At 54.3% G+C, this 24,451-nt stretch overlaps 2 protein-coding genes across 4 annotated transcripts in view; one reads left to right on the top strand and one right to left on the bottom strand.

The window, feature by feature from the left end:
* Positions 1-24,451, top strand: part of RAD50 (RAD50 double strand break repair protein) — a 186,442-nt gene that overhangs the window by 62,329 nt on the left and 99,662 nt on the right. The gene's annotated exons all lie outside the window — the stretch shown is intronic.
* IRF1 (interferon regulatory factor 1) lies at positions 13,708-20,946 on the bottom strand. 3 transcript variants are annotated; one of them, XM_036424799.2, is made up of 10 exons: positions 20,722-20,945; positions 19,633-19,724; positions 18,296-18,395; positions 17,352-17,528; positions 17,167-17,216; positions 16,931-17,063; positions 16,639-16,761; positions 16,182-16,231; positions 14,939-15,074; positions 13,708-14,651 (listed from the first exon to the last, which is right to left on the bottom strand). In XM_036424799.2, the coding sequence occupies exons 2-10, from the start codon at positions 19,717-19,719 to the stop codon at positions 14,527-14,529; spliced, it is 981 nt and encodes a 326-aa protein (XP_036280692.1). In that variant the 5' UTR covers positions 19,720-19,724; positions 20,722-20,945; the 3' UTR covers positions 13,708-14,526. The 3 variants fall into 3 exon arrangements, with proteins under 3 accessions (XP_036280692.1, XP_036280694.1, XP_036280693.1); XM_036424801.2 differs by lacking the exon at positions 16,639-16,761 and having other exon boundaries at positions 20,722-20,946; XM_036424800.2 differs by lacking the exons at positions 19,633-19,724; positions 20,722-20,945 and adding an exon at positions 18,510-18,657.

The raw sequence follows: 24,451 nt of genomic DNA, 5'->3' as shown, positions 1-24,451 counted from the left end.
AGCGTGTGCCGCTGCAGCACTGAGGTCTGTGGACCAGACTTCTCTGTGGCCCTTGTGTTTGGTTTCCACTTCCTCATTCTCAGCCTCCTCTCACCCCCAACCCCATCCAACTTCATGACTGAGAACAGAGGCCAAAGTGGAGCCTGCTGCTGCGGAGGCCTGACCCACAGGCGCCAGAGGAGGGAGAGGGCGGCTGGGCTATGGGGAAGGGATGAGGTTCTGAGGACGGAGGGTGGGCCAGTCAGGCTGGAGGGGCAGGCATGTCTCATTTCTCTACTCCTGACAATGCTGGTGTGTTATAGCACTCCTTCCCTGAGAAACATTTTCATAATTAAAAAGTACATAAGTGGCCGTAGGCCGGTTTGCTAAGTGGTTAGAGCATCGGCCCACAAATTGAAGGGTCTCTGGTTTGATGCCTGGCCAGCAGCACATACCTCAGTTGCAGGTTCTATCTCCAGAACTGGTAGGAGTGTGTGCAAGAGGCAACCAGTTGATGTGTTTCTCTCACATTGATGGTTCTCTCTCTCTCTCTCTCTCTCTCTATCTCTATCTCTATCTCTATCTCTATCTCTATCTCTCTTGCTCTCTTTCCCCCTTCTTCCTTCCTTCCACTCTCTCTAAGCATTAATGGAAAAAATATCCTTGGTGAGGATTTAAAAAAATATATAAGTGATCTGGTAAAGATGAAAATACATATACCCTATAACCCAGCAGCCCCACTCCTCAGAATGTTCCCTAACCAAACTCTTACCCCGCGCACCAGACACCCACATGGCACAGCACCAGGAGTAGTCCAGATGCTTGCTCACCACCCCTGGAGAATACAAATACCCTGTGCGATGTCTCTGCAGTGAAACGAATGGACCAGCTCAGTACTGTGATATGATATAGAAATACTGACACAATGAGAACTCTCATCAACATTATGGAACACAAAAGAATATGCACATAATCCCTTTCATGGAAAGTTTAACAGCTGGCAATCCTGGGCTGTATTGTGTAAGGATACAGGCAGAAGAGGCAACATATAAACAACAGAAATTATCACAAAAGTCAATTTAGTCGTGACCGCAGGGAGGGCTGGGTTGTGATTGGGAGGAGGGCACAGGGGTTCACAGTAGGCTTTGCTTTATCTCTGGACCTGGTGGTGGTTATACACAATCTTTGCTTCATATTTTGTACTTAATTAAACTGGATATATGTTCTGTGCGTTTTTCTGCAAGTATTGTTTCACAGTAAGAAGTGCATTCTGACAAAACCGGTTTGGCTCAGTGGATAGAGCATCAGCCTGTGGACTGAAAGGCCCCAGGTTTGATTCCGATCAAAGGCATGTACCTTGGTTGCGGGCACATCCCCAGTGGGGGTTGTGTAGGAGGCAGCTGATGGATGGTTCTCTCTCATCGATGTTTCTAACTCTTATCCCTCTCCCTTCCTCTCTGTAAAAAAACAATAAAATATATTAAAAAAAAAAAAAAAGTGTCACACTGTTTGCTGATCCACAGCTGTCACTGTAGCCAGTGGAGCCTTGGAGGAACGGAAGACAAGGACTGGTATGAATTTAGGGTTGGAGGGCATCCTTTGACCTGTCAGGACAACTGGCGAAGGTCAATCAGTGTTCCTGGAAAATGGGCTGGAAGACGCCATGGTGGTGGCCTGTCTGGACTTGAAGGGACCTGAAGGGCAGAGGACACGTGCCAATGACGGCCTGAGACCCAGCCCCCTTTGGCCCCATAGCACATTGATTCAGCTGGAGTTCCCATCCCAGGACTCCTCTGCAGAGGTGCCTGTGTTTGTTGATTATCTGCATCATGCCTGGCCCCTTCAGAATAAAAACAGGAAAATGAAAGCCTTCGGCAGTGGCTGGGACAGGGTGCGTAATAAGGAGTCTCGGGCCACAGGATGAGGCTTCCCTGACTGTCCTTAGGGGAAAGGCGTTTTCTAAGGTTGCAAGCTTGTTTTATCCACCCTGGTTTCCCTAGCCTGCAATGAGCCATGGAGGACAGTTACTAAGCGTTTGCTATGGAGCAAGATTGTGCTGTAGGGAGTAAGGCCTCATCAGGTCTTGGAGAGGCAGCCTACCAGGCTCCCCGCTTCTCTGGTTCATCTCCAGAGAGAGGTCTCCTCAGGGGGTGCCCAGGGCAATTGCCCCCTGCAGCCCATCAGGTGTTAGAGATGACGCTCGGTTTCCTTCTCCAAGTTAACCCACCAGTCTCCACGATTGTCGTAGAGCCCTCGGCATTCTGGTTATCCAGTCTGGAGAGGCAACAAAAGCATCCAGATGTGTTCTGAACAGACCCACGAATGTAGATGGAAAATTAGGGTTCTGTGCTTTGGCAGTCAGTGAATCCAAGTTGCAATGGTGATAGCTTCTGGCAGGGCCTCCAACACCGAAAGGCTTCTGGTCATCTTTGTTGTTTTCACACCTTTACACAAATACTTTCACAGCCTTTACACATCATATATATATATATGTGTGTGTGTGTGTGTGTGTGTGTGTGTGTGTGTATACATATATATATACACATATATATATACATATATATACATACATACATATATATATCCTATGTAATACTTTCAGCAATGAAGATTTTTAAAAGAATACATAAAAATGTAAATAAAATCTTTTTATTGATTTGAGAGAGAGAGGAAGGGGGAAGAGACCGAGAGAGAGCGCGAAACATCCATGTGAGAGAAAAACATCGATCTGCTGCCTCCTGCATGCACCCCAACCGGAGATTGAGCCTAGAACCCAGGAACGTGCTCTGACTGGGAATTGAACCGGCAACCTTTCAGTTCACAGGACAATGACCAACCAAGTGAGGGACACGGGCCAGGGCAACACAAATACTTTTCTTACATAAAACTTCACGAGGTAACCTTGTCACCAGTGTTATATTTCTCTTCAGCTCTTCGGGAGACTCCCTGAGCACTGGCTTGGGGTAGGCACCCATAGATGTCAGTTCACATTGTTTACATTATTGTTTTATTATTTGAATGAGCAGTCCTAAATTCATGGTCATGAACTGAGCATGTACTCTGGGTCAGGCACTGCCTGGTCCTGGAGTATAGCAGTGAATAGAATAGGCCTGTTCCTGCTCCCCAGAGCCCCCAGACGGTCTGGGAAGACTTGTTGATTGAATAATAAACGCTGGTTACATTCACTGTGAACACCACCACCACCAGACATTCCCTGGGTGCTCCCTGTATATTCAACTCAGCACACACTGTCCTGGTCCTCTAGTGCTGGAAGGTGGGAGTTGAAGACACCTCCCTGAGAATAAAAAAAAACACTGGACTTGGACTGAACTGACTTACAGATCAAGTCCTAGCGGTGCCACACATTCACCGTATGACCGTGGGTGAGTTAACTTGACCTCTCTGAGCCTCCGTTATCAGTGCAATGGCTATAACAACACATCCCTCAGAGGCAAGAGAGGATCAATTAGGGTTACCACATTGCACACCTCCAGGGGTTACTGCTCACATTTTCGTCTCTGCAGTTGCTGTTACCTGAGTTAAATGAGAGCACTTAAACCGCCCTTGGCCTGGAGTTAACAATAAACGGTGGCTATTGTTATGCACAAGTAGAGGGAAGCAGGGGTCACGGCAGGCCAGCAGGCCGCACAGGATTTGGCCAGGCTTTGTTCTCAGGGAAGGGCAGGGCTCAGAAGTGCAGGCTGATGCAGGCAAATGCCAGGCTGATGAGGGAGACGGTGGTCTTCACCGCAGGCCTCAGTAAGGCGTTCTCCAGGAACTGAGAAGCCACTGGGAGCTGAGCAGGGGGCAGGTATGGAGGAGATGAAGGTGAATACTTTATCGAGCTGCCAAGGACCTCAGAGAAAGTCTTGTCCAGCATCCGGTCTCACAGGCCACCCGAGGCCAGGGAGGGAGAGGAGGGGTCTCCAAGGTCCTGCGGCAAGGGCCAGGGCCAGGACCCTCCCGCCCCCCCTGTGCAGAACCAACTCAGATGACTCCTCAAGCCCAGGTTGTGGCCCCACTAAAGGAAGTCCCTGGTACTTTTCATTTATATATATCTATATGGTTTTTTTCCTGATGATAAAAGTAATTATAGCATTATGTTGCATTTTTAAATTATAGAAATATAAGGAAGGAAATATAATCACCTAACCCCACCACCAAAGGCAATCCCTGTTAGCATTCTTTTTTTTCTTTTTTTTTTTTAATTATAAAGTCACTGTTTATTGACATTCACTTCATTTACAAAATGTAAAGGAATCTACAGAAATAAATTTTTTTTTTTGGTCAAAACCTGTTTTCAAACGGACACCTGTTCTGGTCTAGGCACTTCTACAGCTGATAGCTCAGCTGATATTTCTTTCTTTTAAGCCAGACTACACTTTGCATAAAGGAAATTTATCCTAAAATGCTACTGGAAATTTGAAAAGGCGGTTGTAGTACAAACACTGTCTTTCTAATTATTCAAAGTTATGTATACATTTTTGGGGACACAGTATCTCCCCAAAACTGTATATACATTTTAACAGCTGATAACTCCCGTTAGCATTCTTATGTATTTCTTTCAGAAGGTATCGCAGACGAAGTTAAACATCCTACATTTGTTAGGTTGGAGTTGTACTGTGCATAGTTTCATGTTCCACCTTTCCCCTGTAAAACTGGGAGTGTTCTGGGAACAAAGGGGCTATTTTAATGCAAAAGAATCTCTAGAAATCTTTTTCTTAGCCAAAAAAAAAAAAAAAAAAAGGTGCAAAGCTAGTCTGAGGTGGTTGGGAGGACTTCCTGCAGGCTGCAGGGTGGCTCCGGCTCACGTCCGCTGTGAGCTCTGAGGCAGCGGCTTAGAAAGTCAGGTCTCTCTCCGCTCCTGGCCGGGCTGCAGCTCGTGCCTGCCGCAGGACAGAGGAGTCTGCCCTCACCCTACATATGCGATCACTCACTCCATCCAAAGGCACGGGGAGCCGTGACCGCTACTGTTTACTCACAACAGCATCTCAATCTGTGCAGCACCATGTTTTCTCAGGGGTTATGTCACCCAGGACACACACCCTGTGAGGCGGGTAAGTCAGGCTGTTACGCTCGTTGTACAGATGGAGAAACAGGCTACGAGAAGTCTAGTGGCTTCTTCAAAGCTACACAGCTAGTGCGTGACAGAGCAGGCCGATTTGACTGACCTCCAACTTAGTGATTTGCCCTCTCACCTTTCCCCCCCCTCTAGTCCTAGTATTTCCTGAGGTCAACTGGACCCCCTCAGTGAGGCCGGGGACTGGCAGTCTGTGTGACGGACGTGTGGAAAGGACGGAGAGCCCTGCCCTGGGAGTTTTATGCCAAGCGCTGCAGGCCTGGCCGGCTGTGCGGAGTGGCCTGGCCTCGGGGCAGCTCCTCCAGCGTGACTCAGCGCCAGCACCCTGGAGGGTGGGCTCTGGGGGCTGCCGTTTCCTACAGACACATCCAGCAGAGCTCGGTTCTGGACCTGCCCTGGGCTCCGGATCTCAGTGCCTCCCAGGACACAACGGCCTCTCACGGAGGGGTGGTGGGGCTCTGAGAGACCCGCTCCAGCCAAGGGATGTGGGGCAGCTGCGTCCCCTGGGTGTTTTCTCAGTATTGCTGCTTAAAACACTTAGCGGCTTAAAACACAGATCTATTATCTTACGGTTCTGTCGGCCAGAAATCCAAAGTGGGTCTTGATGGACTAACGTCACGGTGTCAGCAGAGCTGCATTCCTTTCGGAGGCTCGAGCTGAGGATCTGCTTCGCTGCCCTTTCCAGCTGTAGGGGTTGCCTGCATGCCTTGGCTTGTGGCGCCTTCCTCCACCTTCAAAGCCAGCGAGTCAAGGCTGGCCGGGTCTCTTACACATTTCTGTCTCTCTGGTTCAGATTCTTCTGGACGCAGACAGATAATCTAGGATAATCGTGTTTGTTTGTTTTTGTTTGTTTGTTTTTAAGATTACCTATTGATTCTATCTGCAATTTTAATTCCCGGTTGCCACCTAACATAACATGTTCAGTTTCTATGCATTAGGATATGGACATTTTTTCTTCTTTTTTATATTGTTGACACCATTACAAATGTCCTCATCCCCTCCCCCTTTGCTCCCATTACCCTCCCCTCCCTTTGCTTCCCTCCACCCAGCCCCCGCCCCTCCGCCCTTCCCTCTGGCCATCATCATTGTCTGTGTCTATGGTTTATGCGTATATATTCTTTAGCTAATCACTTCACCTTCTTTCATCCAGCCCCCCCCCCCACTCCCCAACCCCCTTGACCCCCGCCCCACAGGTGTCAGTCTGTTCCATGTATTTGTGTCTCTGTTTCTATTCTGTTCATCAGCTTATTTTGTTCACTTGGATGTGGACATATTTATCCCACCGTGGACTACCACTCTGCCTCCTCCTCTGGGTTATCCAAGGGACTCATCCTCAGGCATAGACAGGGCCAGACCACAGTCAGGAAGTGCCAGCTGCTGTCAGAGAGGTCCTTCCTGCCCAGGCCCCCTCCCACCTGCTCCTGACTCAGCTCAGCCTGTCCAGGCCTCCTCTTCTCCCCTCTGCTGCTCCCAGTTGGAGGCAGAGAGGAGCTGGGCAGGAAGCACCAGGAGGGGTGGACAGGAGGAGGGAGGTGTAAGGCTGGTTGCCCCCGGGCTGTAGGAGGCCTTAGGAGGCTGAGCACTTCCCATCTGGAGACCCTGCACTTTCCAAGGACCGGCTAGCAGTGGTTCTCAACCTTCCTAATGCCTCGGCCCTTTAATACAGTTCCTCATGTTGTGGTGACCCCCAACCATAAAATTATTTTTGTTGCTATGAATCGTAATGTAAATACCTGTGTTTTCCGGCGGTCTTAGGCTCTACAGCAGCGATCCACAAGTTGAGAACTGCTAGCAGGATCGCCTAAGACCATCGGAAAACACAGATATTTACATTACAATTCATAACAGTAGCAAACTTACAGTTATGAAGTAGCAATTACGAAAATAATTTATGGTTGGGGGTCACCACAACATGAGAAACTGCATTAGGAAGGTTGAGAACCACTGGGCTAGAGCCCAACCTCTGAGGACTCGACCCAGAATCTTAGGAGTCGCTTCAAGGCTGGAGGGGCAGGCAGCTAAGTATTGGAGTCCCTCCACCTCTGCGTGCCTGGTTGCCCTGGACAATCGGATTTCACTTGGCCCCTGCCTTCAGGTGATGACTCTTTCTGCCTTATTCATTCCTTCATTCCCTTCCTCCTCTCTTTCCCTGGACTGCAGGGTGAGGCCTGGGGAATCCAAGGCCCAGCAAGAGGGCCTGTGGGCAGCAGGGAGGGACAAGGCCTTTGGCCCTCCCAGCAGCGTGGCCAACTTGCCCAGGTTTGTCCAGGACTTTCTCAGTTTCAGCGCTGAAGGGTCCATATCCCAGGAGGCACCTCGGTCCTGAGAAAGGGCCTTTGCACCTCCTAATCTACTCTAAATTGCCTCTGCAGCCTGCACAGCTGGCCCTTTGGACTCTGGGATGCCAACCTCTGCACAGTATCTGGGCACAGAGAAACCTGGGGCTGAGGAGGGGCCCCGAGCCAGGGCCCGGGGAATAGACTCCTGCTGGCGGTGTTCTCAGCAGAGGCATCACTTGCAGAGCCACGCCCGTGTCTGCCTGGGGCAGAGCTCCTGGACATGTGCACAGGGCTGAAAAGTTATATTTGCACCCGAGTCTCTAAAAATTTAACAGCCTGATTACTTCTGGGTGGTGTGCTACAGGTGGCTTTCATCAATGTTTCTATTTACTCATCTGTATGTCTTACTCTGTACAACTGAATTTTTAAAAATTTATTTGTGTACATTTTTAATAAAAGAAAGTAGCTAACGGCCCAGCCTCCCATCTCTAGCAGTCCTGCTGAGGGAGACGGGCGGATTGTGCTTGCTGTATGCCGTGGGACACAGCGGCCCTTGTTCTGGGATCTTTGGCTCTGGCTGCCGGCTGGACGTGGCCCATTTCACCCGAGGCTCTCCTGCAGGAGCAGAGCTAGTTACCCCTCCGCCCTCCCTGCCTCTCAGTCTGCGCCCTGCACCGCGGAGTTCAGCCTCGGTCGCCCCCAGAGGAGGACTCGGAGAAGCCAGGTGGGCAGTGGGCAGAGCCGGTGAACAGATGCTGACTGCAAGGTTTTGCAGGCCCAGGGTTTTGCAAGAAATGCTCTGGAGCGCAGGGCCTGCCAGAGCACTGTGAGGAGATGCAGGAAATGACTCCTTGCCCCTGGGGGTTTCTGTCTGGCGGGAGAGATTGGGCGCCTCCTCCACGTGGGGAGTAGCAGACAGGAAGGGGACGGGCACTGGATGGTGAGGCTCTGTGGGTTGTCCCATGAGGGAGGGCCTCGGGCCACAATGCATGTGTCTTAGTGTGGCCAGAGACCAAAAGGGGGTCCTTCTGAGTGACCTGAGGCAGATCCCCCGAGAGGGCCAGGTGGGCGCCTGGGCTGGGAACTCGGCTGCTGCCAGTTCATGGCAGACGGGTGGTGATGAACAGTCACCAGGCTGTTCTGAGTCTTGGAAAGTTGCATGTCCCTTCAGACCCTCCCCTCTGCCCCACCCCACCCTCTCCCCCACCCCCAGGGAATGCCAGACTCCCACACCTGCCAGCTGGGCCCTCACCACGGTTCTCAGCACCCTCACATCCAGCTCCTCTCCCCACCCTGGCAAGCCAAGAGGGAGCACTGGGAGAGGAGTCCTTCGTCTGAGCAGCCAAGGTCAGCGGCCCCCACCCAGCCCACCGCTGCACCAGGGTGGCCGACCGGACAGGACTCCTTGATGTGTTCTTCATTTTAGAAAAAGTAATAGCTCTTCTGGCACAACGACTTCCTCCCTGTCCACCCCAGACCCCCAAACACCACCACTGTGTTCGCACGGTCCCTTCCTAGTACACCCTCCTCCCCACCCCCACCCCAGGACTCACGTGGCCTCGGCCCCTTACTTCACTCCTGAACGGAGATCCTGGCACATGGAGATCCTGGCACATCCTCTCACGTCTCCCAGCAAAGGTGTGGCTGAGGAGTTGATTTCTGTGGGAGCACTCGTTGGTCCTGCCCTAATTCCGACTGAGAGCCTGATGCCCTGCAGCCACCTGGTTTCTAAGGAAAAGCAGAGGGCAGGAACCAAGAAGGAACCCAGGCCCACGAGAGGCATTTGGCCAGAAATAGAAGCGAGGGCCCCACCCGCCGCCTCTCAGCTGGGTCTGGAGGGCAGGGTGGGGCAAGTCTTCCAAGGAGAGCCTGCCAGCGAGGCTGAGCACCCACCGATGTGGGGCAGCAACCAGCCCGCGGTCAGGAGTGCTGTTTTCTCGGGGACCAAGCAGCCAGGATTTGATGCATGACAGCCACAGAGGGGCCCAACCACATGACTGGGGGTTAAGGATGCACCCCAAATAGTTCTGGCCGGTACAGTCACCAGAGTCCAGAACTCTGAGGACCCGGGGACCCCACAAGGGTCTGGGTTTGAGCAGAACAGGAGCACTCCGGCCGCATGGCTCAGACAGGCAAGCTGGAAAGTCCTCTTCCATTCCTAGAGCTGAGATAAGGGCTAACAGGCCGGAGTTCCCTGGAGCGGGTTCACACACAGACTGGTGTGGCTGAGCTGCGCCTGCACTGAGGCCAAGTCACAGGCGGTCTGTGTGCCGCCCTCCTGGGGCCCAGGCTCCTCTACACTGCAGGTGGCCTCCAGGGCATAGGCGGGCGTTCCCCTATGAGAACCAAGACAAACCCTACCCCACTGGGGCTCTGGGGCCTCTGGCTGCAGAGGCAGTCCCCCCGGGTGGGAGGTCAGGACTGCTGAAGGCAGGGGCGGGTTGCACAGAGCCCAGAGCGGCTGTGGGTTTTGCTGCCGTCTCCCCATGTCTCCAAAGGCTTTCTTGGCATGAGGTGCTAGTGCCCTGCTCCCGGGCAAGCTCTGCCGGTCTTCCTCCCCAGGCCTCAGTTTCCTCCTCTGATGTTGTGGAAGCAGTCTGGGTTCTGGGCACAGACAGCTGTGGGGTGGAATCCAGGCCCCATACAGATCAGCTGAGTCATCTCAGGCAAACGCCTTATGCCCGCTGAGCTCCGGTTGGCCCGTGAAGCCGGGGCTGTGGTGGGTGCCGGTGTCATGGTGCGTAGGGGGTGCTTGGCACCTTGTCCTGGTGGGCACCCGAGGACTATGTTATCATGACCCAGCCAGGCTTTGAGGTCCTTCCCATTCTGCCTCTTTCTGAGCTCGTGGCACTAGATAAGCGATGGCGAGCTGAACATCTGTCTTTCCTCTTGCTCGGTCCCCATGTCCTGGCTTTATTGCCGTCAGTATTTCCCCCATTGAAATTAAACTACATAGACCCTCACCACGGAGCCTGCAGAAGTGGAGGCTTCTTCTCCAACTCGCCACCCCCAGAAAGTCATCAGAACGGAGTCTCTGGGGAGCTGCCTGGAGCTAAGAAAACCATGTGGCCAACGCGCTATTCCCTTGTGCCGCTGAGACTTGGCCTCACCAGGGAGTCCTGGCTGACAAAGACAAGTCTTCCTCTTCCCAGAACTTCTGCTCCTGGAAAAGAGAGGTCACCAGCTCCCCACTCTCCCTCCCCAGGCTCCTGCCCCCGTGACCGACCACTGGTACAAGTGGGGGGAGGCTGGTGCAGTGTTCTGATGCGTTTCAGGCATCCTCCCAGTGGAGGGTTCCTCATGCCCAAGTTAAGAAAGGGCATTGCATCTGGGAGAGACAAAGCCCTCTGGATGCTCCAGCAGGGCTCCTTGATCCCCACCGATACAGGGATTTGGGGTTCTATGCAAACTGTGAAGGACCAAATGGCTCCAGAGAATGACAGCCTGGGTATGACCAGCTCCACTAGCCAGGGGACATCACTCCCAGAGGAAAGGACTCCACCCCAGGCCCTGGGCTTTTCCTAGGACTTCAGTCCCGTCTCAGTCCCTCATCCTGCATGTGGGGCGCTGAGAGATGTTGAAAACCAACACACTGAGAAGGGATAGTTGGCATCTGTGTCCCCTAAAGATCTCCCGCACCCTGAGCCTCTGTATGGCAGCTAGTGTGTTAGCCTGTAGCTTTCCTCCTATTGCCAAGTGAGCGGAATGAGTGAACCAGCCCAATGAAAATGACACCTTTGGAGGAAGCAAGGAAACCCTGTACGCACCCAGAAACGCCTTTGAATATCTGTAGACTTGGCAGGAGTTCTCGCTGGTATGACTGAGCCTCACGTTGCCAGATTGCCCCATTGAAAAGTGCTTCTCGATGACAATGATATCATCACAGCCCGTAAAAAACAGACTTCCATGGCCGCCTAGCTGCCTCAGCCAAGAGCCTCCACCTTCCCTCGGTGCTTAGACTGAAACTCTTGGAATGACCTTAAATGATTATGCCCAGGTTTGGCTCGGATTAAACTGATGTTGTTCCGCTGAGTTAGTGTCAGCTGCCGTCACTCCTAGGTGAGCAGGCAGACTTTACTGTTTCTCCTGTTAGGGACAGGCTGACGTCCCTGGTGGGGTGTGGGGAGGACAGCTCACGGTCCTGACCTCTCCCACACTCCTCCTTCAGGACCCAGCTCCATTATGATGAGGAGGGGGTGCAGGATGCTCTAAGGAGCTGGTCCCAGTTGGTTAGGACTCCTGGGATAAGAAGAGCTGAGGAGCTCAGGGCTCCAGCGTGGCTCTGGAGATTGGGTGAGGAGAGGAATTCCTCTCTAATTCTGGTAACTTTTTTTTGGTGGTGAACTTTGGCATATTTGAACTTGAGGTTTCCATAGGTACCTGGGACTTCAACGTACCCTCTTCAACATACTATGTCAGGGATGAGATTGAAGGACAGAGAAGTCAGAAGCAGTTCCTGTTTGCTTTGGGTAGCTTCCATCCCTCCTCATTCCACTCTCCCTGGCTTCACACCGCCCCCAGCCATCCTTATCTAGAAAAGCCACCCACTAGAAGTCTTTGCCACGCCCACTCCTTCACAGGGGCTAGTCACCCCAATCCATTTTTCCTCAGTAAGGGCTGGGCTCTGGTGGAGCTGGAAAGGTCACTTTACCCATCCCTCTGCCCATAGGTGAAGCTACTCTTGAAAAAACCAGGTGGACCTTCTGATGGGCAGGGCTTGAGATTGGGGTCTATCCAGGCACCTTCATGCAGAATTACCCCCACACACACCCGCAAGCAGGAGCCCATCTGTCATTCACTCTGCATGTTCAAGGTCAGAGAACAATATTTCTTGAGCTTGGCAGAGCATGTGCAACTGACCTTTGCCCATGTTCCATTTCCTCATCATTCTTTCCCTCAGCCTTTCCTTCCCCACCAAGGGCCCATTCCTCCAAGAGGGGATCGCAGTGCAAGTGTTTCTAGGACTAAGTATATGGAAGATGTGTCCACAAGGCTTGGTTTCCCTGAGCAACCCCCTCCCTGCCACGGCCTCATGCCCTAGATCCATGGTCGGCAATCTGCGGCTCGAGAGCCACATGCTGCTCTTTGGCCCCTGGAGTGTGGCTCTTCTACAAAATACCATGGCCTGGGCGAGTCTATTTTGAAGAAGTGGCATTATAAGTTTAAAAAATTTGTTTCTCAATAGAAATTTCAATCTTTGTACTATTGATATTTGGCTCTGTTGACTAGTGAGTTTGCCGACCACGGCCCTAGATGATGCTAATGATGCCAGCAGACTTCCCTTGGCCAGCCTGCCTACTGCTGGGTACTGTTTATGCCAGAGACTGGGGAGGGAGAGGAGAAAAGCCCATATCCAGACCTCTCACCCTCAGATATTCCTGTGACGTGGGCCTTATGTGGAGGGTGCTTTGGCATGTGTCAGTGCTTCCCAACCTGTGGTTTTCAGAAACACCATTCTGACCAATGTACCCCTTCAGAGAATTTCTGTGTGCATCAGCCCAGACAGACCCTGAATAGACGAGGAGGAAAACCTGCTTCATATAAGGTCACCCAGGGTTCTCCTCACAAATCTGTGCATGGCCCCATTTCACAGTACAATGCAGGGCTGGAATTCAGCACTGATGGTTACTGTTAGCTGGCAAAAGTAAAATACTCCTGATTTGGCAGGTAAACAGCCCCAAGCCCCTGTCCCTGGTATTCTCTCAACACCCCACCCCACCCCTCAGGTCTGTCCCTAATCCAGTTTCTACCTGTACTGTCCAATATAGTAGATACTAGTTACAAGTGGTTACTTAAATTTTAACTAATGAAGTTTAAAATTCGGTTTCTCCATTGCACTGGCCACATTCCAAGTACTCAGGTGGCACATGTGGCTTTGCCACTGCTACTATACATGCCCATCACTGCCGAAGTCGGGCAGCAATGCCACCCGGCACAGCAGGCCTCGGGGCCTTTTCTGAGCGGCCATCTTTTCCGATTGCCCAGGGCTGCGCTGCACCAGCTGTTCGCTCTGGGGAAGAGCACCCGAGTGCACTTGCGTTTGAGTTCAGCGGGACGCACAGCCTGCGGCACATTCCTCAGCACTAAAAACCCAGCACTCCCCAGTCCCCAGAAACCTGAATTCAACTCCCAGCACGGCCTCCAAAGCCAAGCCTCGACTATATTTACATGAGTCTGTCCCTGTGCCAAGGTTGTCCCCTCCTGCCATCTTCTGAGAGAACACAATTGACAGGATCCTACAATAGGTGCATGTCACCCAGCCCCATAGTCACGCTCAGGCAGGATGCCGAGAATGAGGCCATCCCAATGTCTCTCCAGAGAGTAAACTCATCTGCAATTTCTCTATAAATAAAAGGCCACACCCCTTAGAACAATTCACTTTTTATAAAAATACAATGTACATATTTACACACTTGTACATATTATGGTCATATATGACTTAGTGGTTAGAAAGCTTTTCCAATTTTAAAAGTCATACCAAGGTGCTCACACTTCCCTCCCTGGGCCTGCGGAGAGCTGCTGCAGCCCGCCCGAGGGGCAGGCGGGCGCAGGACAAGGCACTGCATAAATAAACGCAAAGGTTGAGAACCTGCGGGAAACGTTAGTGTACATCTCTGACCAGAAACGTGGCAAGATTCACAAGAAAAAGTGCCATGCTTTCCCCCCAGCCCCTCGGCCCAGGCGGGGAGGCAGGACTCCTCTGAGGCTGAGGAGCCACTGCCCCGCAGGAAGGCGTCTTTCCTTCACATTCCACTGACTTTGGAGCAGTGCCCAGGGCTCAGCTGGGAAGGGAGACGCTCTTTGGAAACAGGATTCACTTTAGTGCAATTGTCTCTTAGTGCAGAGCCTGCCCTGGGATGGTGCTGTGCTTCTCTGAGGCCACCGGTCTGCTCCCTCGGTGACAGCCAAACTCTCTCTAGGCGGCTGGGTTCAGAGGGAAAACCTGGAGGGCTGACTTCTGTCTGAGACCTCCACCTGTCACCAGCCTCAGAACCCCACTTTCCCAGGAGGCAAGGCTGGCTTTACCCCACGGACCCTGTCCTGCCAGGCCATGAGAAGCCACCATCCCAACGAGGATGGCCCCATCCCCACTCTTTGCATGTCCAAGAGTCTCGCTTCTCTGCACCACAGCCACCGTGATGCCGGGTCCTGCTCGCGTAGGAGAACAAAAGACAGCCGGGAACCCAGTTATGGCGCACAAGGAATGGCCTGGATGGAGGGCAGCCGGACTGGGGGCAGCAGGCTGTCCAGCCAGATGTTGTCCGTGTTCTTCAGGTCCGGGAAGACGCGGTGTAGGCTCAGTCCGATATCCCCTGGAAGATGTGAAGAAGGATGTATGAGGACAGGGGAGTGGGAGGAGGTGTGTTCCCCTCTAGCCCCCTCCCTGAAGACCACAGATACAGCAGCATCTCATGGCCATCCCATGGCCGCAACACTCATCCTGAGGCAAGCCTCAAGGCATGGGCGCGACAGCCAATGTGCAAGCCGTCTGCACGCTGGTGAGTTCAAGAAGGATGCTTTACCTCTGCTGCTCCCTATCCCCAAACCTTCCCCTCCCTCATCCCCCCACCTGGTTCTCCCTCCTCCAGGGGCTTCTTACCCCCAAGGCTGTCTGGCTCCTCCTTGCAGCAGAAGTCTCCATAGACAGAGGTGGACTGGGCCCCGGGCTCGTTGAGCAGGTACCCCTTCCCATCCACATGTGTCGGCTGCCAGTCCGACTGCTCCTGCTCCAAGAACTGCACACAGAGGAACAAGAGGCCGTCAGCTCCCTCCCAGGGCACACTCACCCAACAGCCCTGCCCCAACGAGCCAGAGCTTCCCAGCCAGGATCCCACCCCTGGCCGCTTCCTCAGACGGACAGGCGGACAGGCGCAGAGGAGGAGTTCTCGAAGGACAGGGGTCTGAAAGCTGAGGGTCTGCCTGGGCTCACACTCCTACATCAGCCTCGGACACCGAAGCTCCTAGACTTTCCTTCCAACTGGGTAAGGACAGGACAACGGGAGTATGGCTTACAGCAATGGCTAGCATAATAAGTCAAGAAAAGATGACTATAAAAGCTAGAAATAAGAAACTACGCCACGTCGCCGAAACCGGTTTGGCTCAGTGGTAGAGCGTCGGTCTGCGGACTGAAAGGTCCCAGGTTCGATTCCAGTCAAGGGCATGTACATTGGTTGTGGGCACATCCCCAGTAGGGGGTGTGCAAGAGGCAGGTGGTCGATGTTTCTCTCTCATCGATGTTTCTAGCTCTCTATCCCTCTCCCTTCCTCTCTATAAAAAATCAATAAAATATTTTTTTTTAAAAAGAAATTACGCCACGTAGTTTGTGCTGATGGATCAGAGCCTGCAATCAACTGCAAAACTCTTTTATATTCGCTTTTAAAACTAAAACAGAAAAAAAAAAAAAACCTCTAGAGGATCATTAGCTAAAGAAAATAAAAAAGCCGCCATAGTATAAATCCCCAGGGCTGATTACTGAAACCTGATGCGCATTTCTCAGGCGAGCAGGGCTGGGGCATGATGGGGCGGAGGATGCGGGCCAGGGACCTGGTCCTGATGGGGGCTGACTCAGAGCTATCTGGGTCCGAGGCCTGCCCCGGGACAGTCTGTTGGAAACCAGGCATCCCTCCTGTCCTCACTTCCGCAGTGTCTTTCCTCCAAGGAGGGCAGTGGTCCACAGCTGGCTGGAGATGGCACTCTGCAAGCAGCCAGGCCATAGCAGTAGCTGCCTACGGCCCCTCCACCCCCCCCCCCCCCCGCCCCAATCTGGACGCTCTCATTGGTGCTCTCCTCCTCACTGAGTAGCCGCTACTTCAAAAGAGTGCCCAGGGAGGAAGGGACTCTACCTTCATTATGTCATCAGAGAGCTTCCCTTCCTCATCCTCATCTGTTGTGGCTGTGGATGCAGAAGAGCAGAGAGGTTAGCTGGCAGTCAGCCAGGCTCCCCTGCCCCTACACACACACACACACACACACACACACACACACACACACACACCTCCCAGGAGGCATTTGCCTAGCCTGCCATGGAGATTCCAGAACAGGACACTGTCTGCTGACTCCGCCTCCCAATCCCTGAAGCCACACCTTTTTCTACTCCCTCACTTCCTTCCTCACCCTCCGAGCCTGGCTGCAGAGGAGCCAGGAGAACCAGCAACCTGAGATCAAAATGCAGCCTCTGGCCCCTTCCTCTCTGCCCTGCCGCAGTCAGCTCTGGAGTTCCGAGCACCTTTCCTCCCCCAGGAAACCCCTCCCAAGGCCCCAACAGTCAGGCAGGCGAGCGAGGGCCCCAGAAGCACCAACCTTCAGAGGTGGAGGGCATGGGCGACACCTGGAATCTGTACAGGTCGCTGGTGCTGTCGGGCATCATCTCCATGGGGATGTGCCAGTCGGGAAGCGTGCTAGTGACGGCACACGGTGACAGAGCTTCAGGACGGCAGAAAGCGCAGGTCAGAGCTGTGTGCTTTCTTAGTTTGCAGAACACCCCGCACTCCCTACCCAAATGCAGACTGCCTCCCAGATCCAAGAGAAAGAGCTGCCCCACGCCCCCCCTCCTCCAACCTGTGTGGCCCCTGCCAGGCCGCGTGCCTCTCACCTGGAGTAAGGGCCCGCTCGATCTCCAGGTCCTGCCCCATGAAGCCCTGTGTTGTGTAGCTGCTGTGGTCATCAGGCAGGGTGGAGCTGCTGAGGCCATCGGAGAGGGTATCAGGGCTGGAGTCCCCGTACGACTGCAGAGGGAGAGAAGCTTAGACCAGGCTGCCGGGGCGCCTCTTCCTCGGCCCAGCCTGACTCACAGGTGGCCAAAGACTGGCTGCCTAGGACTGCACTCACCTTCCGCTTGGCCTTGCTCTTAGCATCTCGGCTGGACTTGGACTTTCTCTCTGTGGAGGAGATAGGCTATGAGCCTTGGGACAGGCCCACCAACCCCAGTTGCCTTCCTCCCTCCTTCTCCCTCCTTCCTTCTCCCCCTCCCTCCCTGCCTGCGGGCTTCTTGAGGACCCAGAGCCCTCGGATACCTTTCCTCTGGTTCTTGACGAGCGGTGGGAGCATCCGGTACACCCGCACGGCCGAGCTGCCTTTGTTCCTGCTCTGGTCCTTCACCTCCTCAATGTCCGGCAGGGAGTTCATGGCACAGCGGAAGTTGGCCTTCCATGTCTTGGGATCTGGCTCCTTTTCCCCGACTTTGTACCGGCCTGGTGGACGGGAGAGAGAAGAGGACGGTCAGGGCCAAAGGCGGGGGTCCTCCGCGCCTGCTGGCCTGGGAGGAGGAAGGCAAGAGTTTTCCGAGCTCTCAGGCTGCCAGAGATCCTCACTGGACAGGTCAGACGGGCAGGAATTCCTGCGTGACACTCTGCTGGCCCTAGACCCTGGGTTTCTCCAGTGCCCAGGCTTGTACAAACACACCCAGCAAGCCTCACGGAAGGGCCCAGCTGGGAGCACGAGAGCGCTCCCATACCCGAAAGTGCTCTTTGTCCTGGACCATGCCCAGACTCCCGACGTGAGCTGTCAGCATCCAGAGGGTAGGGGCTGGGGCTTGTCTGATGTTTCCAAGCATCGGAGTGGGTAAGGAGTGGGCATCAAAGATCAGTTACTGACAGGTGTGCTTACTGGTCCAAGATGGGCCAAGAGCCCCATCCCTCGGGGACAGGAGGCCACCAACAAGATGGGCCTTTAGCCAAGGACCTCAGGAAAAGAAGGCCTGGGTCCCTTTTACTCTCTTGGCTCACAGTTGCTTTTGCCAGCGAGAACTTTAATCCAGCCACAAACTCCTTGAAACCACGGCCCCTCTCCAAAGAAATGCAGGTCTGCCCTCTGCCCCCGCCCCCAATTCTGTATGCCAGCCCCCAATTCTGTATGCCATGGCAGGGAGCTCGGAAAGCCCAGTAAGAGCCTCTGTGTTAACAGAAGTGCCTCCCCCAGCCCCGCCCTGGCTCCTCCTGGGCAAGTGTCGCTCGCATACCTGTGTGAATGGCCCAGCTCCGGAACAGACAGGCGTCCTTGTTGATGTCCCAGCCATGCTTGGCGGCGTGCTTCCATGGGATCTGGAAGATCATCTCCTCCTGAACAGCACACACACAGGTAGAGAAGGTTGTGTCAGCTCAGAGGCCACCGGCTTTTAGTCTGAGTCTGCCCAGCCACCCCGGCCTGCGAAAAGGCTGACTTCCCCTTTTTATCCTGACAGCTGGCTTGGGCTGACCCATCCTGCGATTGGCTTAAACAGGCTGCTGCATCACTCTGGATCTCTCAGAAGGAGCTGTGGCACCATCAGCTCAGCAAAAGCCTCCCTCTGACTGATACAGACATGCTGGGTGGGATGCTTCTCTGGCTGGTCAGCATCAACGTGGAAATGAGAACTCCGTCCATGAGATGGGGCTGCTCAGGACACCTTAGGGCCACTGGCTCCTACACTGGGGGTTCTGGCCGTACCCCTGAGGAAGCCCTGGGCCAGACTCCGACGCTGACTACCTGTGTGGCCCTTGCCCTGGCCCTCTAACTCTGTCCCTCACTGTTTTCTATGAAACAAGAAATTGCAGTGGCAAATGTAAAGACTAAGGTCTCCCTGTTCTCGTTACTGGTGGCTTAACGGTATGGGTTTCTGAGTCAGCTTGCTCAGGTCCCAGTCTTGGCAGCAGAGGCATTATCTATCTTCTCTCCCACTGCCTCCTTTTCTTATCTAAAAAGGGAGACATGAAAGGATCTACCTCACAGGGCTATTTTGAGGGTTAAATGACACAATGTAAGCAACGTACATAGCATGTTGCCATACTCACTTGTAGTGAGTGGACAGTATGCAGTAGCTATTATTATGAATACTGTTATTATTAGGTCTGCAAAGCCTGTGATTCCCTTTATTCACCTGCGAGAGGTTTCTTGGGCCTGGACAACTGGTGCAAGGTTAACTCCTGGGTCACCTGGCGAGCCAGTCACCTTCCTACGGGCAGTGCCATTTGACTGACCAGAGCCCTGTTGGGTGGATGTTTACGGGTCTCCCTCAGGAGAGATCAGAACTCCTGCTCTTCGGATGCGGGGAGAGTCTAGTGCTGGACACCTGTCAGTGGCCTCAGGTAGGCGCCCTGAGCTTACCTCAAGAAGGAAGGAAGGCAGAAGAAGTCAGGCAAGGGAAGCCCAGGGCTGGACCTTGCACACTCCCTGCATGCAGGACCCGCTGGGAAACACATCTGCCTCCTCCCTATCACTTCCCTTTTTGAGCTGCATCTGGAGCTTTGGTCCCCCCCAAAGAACAAGGGCTAAAACGTGGCAGAAAAAAAAAAAAAAAACCCAAAGTGTTACACTCACTTTATTAATCCAGATCAGCCCTGGGATTTGGTTGGAATTAATCTGCATCTCTAGCCAGGGTCTCATGCGCATCCGAGTGATGGGCATGTTGGCTGTAAAGAGAAGACAGAAGGCTGTTGTGTGAGTCTGTTTGAGCAGCCCCGGGGCACTACTTCGCTGGTCCCCAGGCACCCCACCCCCCACCCCCCGCCCTCCACCGGGCAGCAGGCAATGCCGTCATGGGGGAGGAGGGTTATACTGAAATAAAATTGCCCTCCAAATCTTTTTAGCATCTCAGGCAACACCATTTCTGCCCCTTCCCTCCTGGGCAGTCCTGGGAAAACTGGTGATCGTTGCAGGATTTAGGTGCAGAAAAAAGAGACAAAAATACACGGGTATCTTAATACCAAAACTATTCTTCCCAAACTTAGATCCTTTGGGAAGGGAGGGGCTTCTTTTGCTCGATGCCAAGAAATTTCCCTACTTTAGATAAAGCTGTGCACTTTCCCTAAGGGGTGAGCAGGCAGCCTGCACGGGAGACATCCTCTCCCCCAGCCTCGCCCACAACCGTGCAGCGGCCGCCGCGAGGCGCAACCCTTCCAGCCTGGCTCCCGCCCTCGGCGGCGGCGGCGGCGGCGGCGGCGGCGACGTGAACCAAACACCTGTGACGCCTCCTCCCGCTGCTCCAGCAGGTTCCCCAGCCGCCCGGGGAGGCAAGCCCCAGCCCTGCCACCTGCGCCGTCAGCCCGAAACCCGGGGTCTGGGCGCGGGCCACAGAGCCCCCGTGCGCGGACGGACACCCGAGACCCCGGCACCGCTCGTGGGTGCGCGCTGCGAGCAGGACCCCGTTCCCCGGAGGCCCCGGAGGGCTCCGCGCGCACCGATCTGCGGGCGCGGCCGGGCGCCCGCAGCCTCGCTCGGCCCGCCCTCCCCGCGCTGCAGCCGCCGCTCCCCCCGCGCCCTCTCGCGTCCGCGCGGGAGCCCGGGCAACGCAGCCGGCCCGCGGCTCTCCCGCCGGGGTTTGCAGCCCCCACTTCCCGGTGCCCCGCGCGTCTTTGTTCGATGCCACCCCCGCCCCCACCCCCCATCCCGCGGCGGAGGCAGGCTCACCTCCGCAGCGGGCGCGAACGGGCGGCGGTCTCCGAGGGTCCCGGGCGGGGAGGGGAGTCCGGGTGGAGCGGGCAGCAGGCAGAGGATGCCTGTCCGGGTCGCGGGGCCACGGGCGCGGCTGTCCTGGGCTGGCTGGGCTCGGCTCCCGCAGGCCTGGGCTCGGCGGAGCGCGGACGCAGGTCCTGCCTCGACGGAGGAGCGGCGCGATCTGCCGGGACAGCGGCGCCGGCCCGCAATCTAAACACTTAGCGGGATTCCCCCGGCCCCGGCCCGGCCCCGCCTCCCCGGGCGCCCATTGGCCGGCGCAGCCCCATCATTTCGGGGAAATCAGGCTGTTGTAGAGCTAGCGGCGAAGGGGAAGTACAGGGCGGCTGCTCCTCCCCGCCCCCGCCGCCGCCGCCGCCGCCGCCGCCCGCCGGCCTCCCTCCCGCCCGGCGCTTCCCCGCGATGGGCTCTCCAGGAAAGCCGCCGCTCCGGCCCCAGGTCCTCCCGGCCCGCGTCCTCCCCGCCTGCAGCGCCAGCGGCCGGCTGCTCACCCTCCTCTCGGGGGGTGAAGGCGTCTGTCCCCGGAGGAACGCAGGTGAGGTGGGCACCGGGCACCTGCCTCCTCCTGCAGAGTGGACACCGGGCTTACATTCCCGAAGACCGGCCGGTTCCTCCAGACCGCGAGCGGGGTGTCAAAGAGGGAGGGCTTCATGGCCCGCTTCTTGAGAGGTGACCCAGCTTCGGGTCACCCACCTGCCCTGCAGACGGAAAGGAACCCCCGCTCTGCCCGGGCTGCCGCCTGGGGCAGGTGGGCGAGAGGGAATCTCAGTCCGGCCACGGATGGCGCAGCCCGCCAGAGGACTCGGGGGCCTCAATGTCCTCAACCTCAAAATAATAGCCCCACCTCGTCGCCGGTGTTCAGCGACCCAGAGATATATCTGCAAAGCACCATGCCCCAGTTGGGCAGCAGATGCTCTGTGGTTTGCGAAATCCCCGGCGAGCGTCTAAGAGTGACCAGGGAGACACGTCTCCCCCCTTCTCTGTCTGCATCCTTGGGACTGCCCCACAGCTGGCCTGGGGAAAGAGTAAATAAAGAAGGGTTTCATGGAAGCCAGGAGTGTTAAATTGGGGGGCTGAGCAGGGGTGGGGGGTAGCCTTGGTCCCTCCTAGCACCACAGCCTTAGGCGGCCCTTGCGAGGGAGCTCCTCGGTGGCAGCACTGGTGTTGTCTCTGAGTCCTCGAGGCTTGGCCCACAGAGGTCCTGGGCAGATTCCTTAGGGCTGGCTAAGGCCATGCATGGGTCCGGCCAAAGGCTTGGAGACCAGAGGGCTCAGTTAACTAGCTACCCTCCCAGGCCATAGGGGAAGGGTAGCTGGTTAACTTTTGTGCTTACGACTTAGACCTCGCCTTACCTGTGTACTCCTAGAGGCTGGGCTCTGTTCACTTTTCCACTCAGAGCTCTTCCCTCACCTCCCCAAAGCTGCTGACTCAGTAGCTTGCTCTTCCTGGCGAGGCCGGTTGTGTCAGGCCCTTCACCCCGGCCTCCGTCCACAGCAGCACCCAGTTGCAAGGATGCAGGCCACACTAGACACATGGATGCAGTGTTCCACCTGTCAGTCACTCCACTTCTTCCCACAGAGGAGTTAGATGAGTTAAGCCAATTCTGGTGGTGGGTGCAGAAGCTGGAAGAGGCAGGAGGAACTGTGAGGCATGAGCCTCGCTGGGTGTGAAGCAAAATGGGAGACCGAGACCTTCTGAGCAAGCGCAGAAACAACTGGCTCCTGAGCTCTGAGGTCTGTTCTCTGTGCAGCAAATGGATGGTCCCCAAGAACCTGACACAGCCAGCGCTGGAAAACTCAGAATGAGATTAGGGAGAGGAAGTTTGCATCTCCTGTGGTCTGAGAAATTGGCCAAATGACCCTATGAAGGCAACAGGAGACTAAAAAAAAAGTGCTTTAAAACAAGGATTTTATATTAATTCACAGGTAATCATCCATATATGTGCATGTATATATAATGAGCTTCTTCCCATGTTGTGGAATGTACTTCTGCAGTATCATTTTCAATGGGCACATATTATTCTAGCATAAGGATAAATAAAATTTCACCCAATTTATCCCAAATTGTAGGACAGTTAGGTTATTTCCATTTTTTCATAATGCAAGCAACACTGCGTAGCTAACTCTTTGCACACATCAATGATTTTCTGCCTAGGAGAAATTCCCCAGCGTTAGGATTTACCAGTGAAATTGTCATTTACATCTCTGAAGTGTTCTTTAATTTTTTTTTTTAACTTTTAATTTTAGGGATTCTATTGTACCTCGAAGCCGAAGCCGCTAAGGACTGGGAGTGCTCTCCTCCAAATAGGTGAAATAAAGCTATACCTGTTGAAGCACAATTTTTATTGTAACTGCTCTTGACGAATCCCATTCTAAGATGTGTCACATATTTCCTGTAATGCTAAGCAGAACACAGAGCCTTCCCTAGGTTTTTCTCAGTAATTCAGGGCTGGCCCATTCCCCTCTCTGACTCAAAATACTCATCCCCTGTGATTCCAGGCATCCCCTCTGGACAGGTGATGTCCAAACCCACTTCCTTACAATCCAATCCGCAGGTTCACTCATGTACAAGCAGAACTTCTGGCCTCCCCTTCCATACTGCTCCTCCCCTCACCCCAGCTTTCTCTGGTCCTACTTCCAGCTCCCTCCCTGGTGAGGTCTTCCCTGTCCTCCAATCCCCCTCTGCCTCACATGTCCTCTGGGTCTTCCTTCCTTGAACCAAGTCATGTCTTCACACTCCAGGACCAACCGGGGTGGCCACAGCCTCCCCTGTGGCCTGCCCCTCCGGGTACCTCTGCACGAGGGTCCTCTCCCTAACTCTGGTGACCTCCCTAACATTCAGGTCCCCCCGGGAACCCTCGGAGTCCTCCCAGACTCCTCAGCCCCACATCCAAATCGATGCTCACTCTGGGGCCCCAAGGGTCTCTCATTCCAACCTTCTCTCCCATAGCTCCCCCGCTCTTGGCAGTAACAAGAGGGCAGCGGAAAAGAACACAATTTAAATCCAAGAGCCTGGGTTCCTGTCCCTTTGCTATGTGCTGTGTGATCTTAGGCAAGTCACTGTCCCTCACTGGGCCGCGGTGTTCTCATCTGTAAAACAGAGGTACTCTAGTCCGTCTCTTAATTGTTGTGAAGATGAAATGGCGGTAGACTGTCAAACCCCTTCCTACACTATAAAACATGAGACGAATGACATGAGTTAATAGAAATGCGTGAACCTTTCACTGCACTTCCATCCTGTGAGCACATGCTATGCTCTCCCCTTCATGTCTTCGTTCCTTCCATTTGCTCTTTAACCCTGACTTCCTGGGATACTTAACAACTCGCTCCCACCCCCCAATTTCAGTTCTCCCATCTCACTACCCCTCCCCCCACTTCCATTTCAGTCTCTATTTTACGGCCCAGAGCAAATGCCTGGTCTATGAAATGCCCCCACAGCAGCCAGCTAGAAGTCATTCCCCTGCTCAGGCCCTCCTCACCCTCAACTTTCATGTTGCATTTTCTCCACATATCACATTCTGGGCAGCGACCTTCTGGGGAACTGCCTTTTCCACAAGAGACCTGAGTTCCTCCCACCTACAGCCGGCGTTAGCTGGGGCTTAGCTCTGGAGCAGGTGCCTCCCTTCTATACTGTCATTCTCTGAGGGTCGATTTATTGGGTGATTTTTATGTGTAGCGATCAGGAT

This window comes from Pipistrellus kuhlii, unplaced genomic scaffold (genome assembly GCF_014108245.1).
Source record: "Pipistrellus kuhlii isolate mPipKuh1 unplaced genomic scaffold, mPipKuh1.p scaffold_m20_p_8, whole genome shotgun sequence".
NCBI lineage: Eukaryota > Metazoa > Chordata > Mammalia > Chiroptera > Vespertilionidae > Pipistrellus > Pipistrellus kuhlii.
This window is presented reverse-complemented; position numbering and strand designations above follow the sequence as displayed.

What these genes read in the sequence shown, in the direction of transcription:
- IRF1 (XM_036424799.2), bottom strand. Translation starts at nt 19,719, where the DNA reads ATGCCCATCACTCGGATGCGCATGAGACCCTGGCTAGAGATGCAGATT. An exon ending in GGCTGATCTGGATTAATAAA is followed by an intron (nt 18,396 to 19,632) that starts GTGAGTGTAACA and finishes TGTGCTGTTCAG; the next exon opens with GAGGAGATGATCTTCCAGAT. An exon ending in GGAGCCAGACAGCCTTGGGG is followed by an intron (nt 14,652 to 14,938) that starts GTAAGAAGCCCC and finishes CACATCTTCCAG; the next exon opens with GGGATATCGGACTGAGCCTA.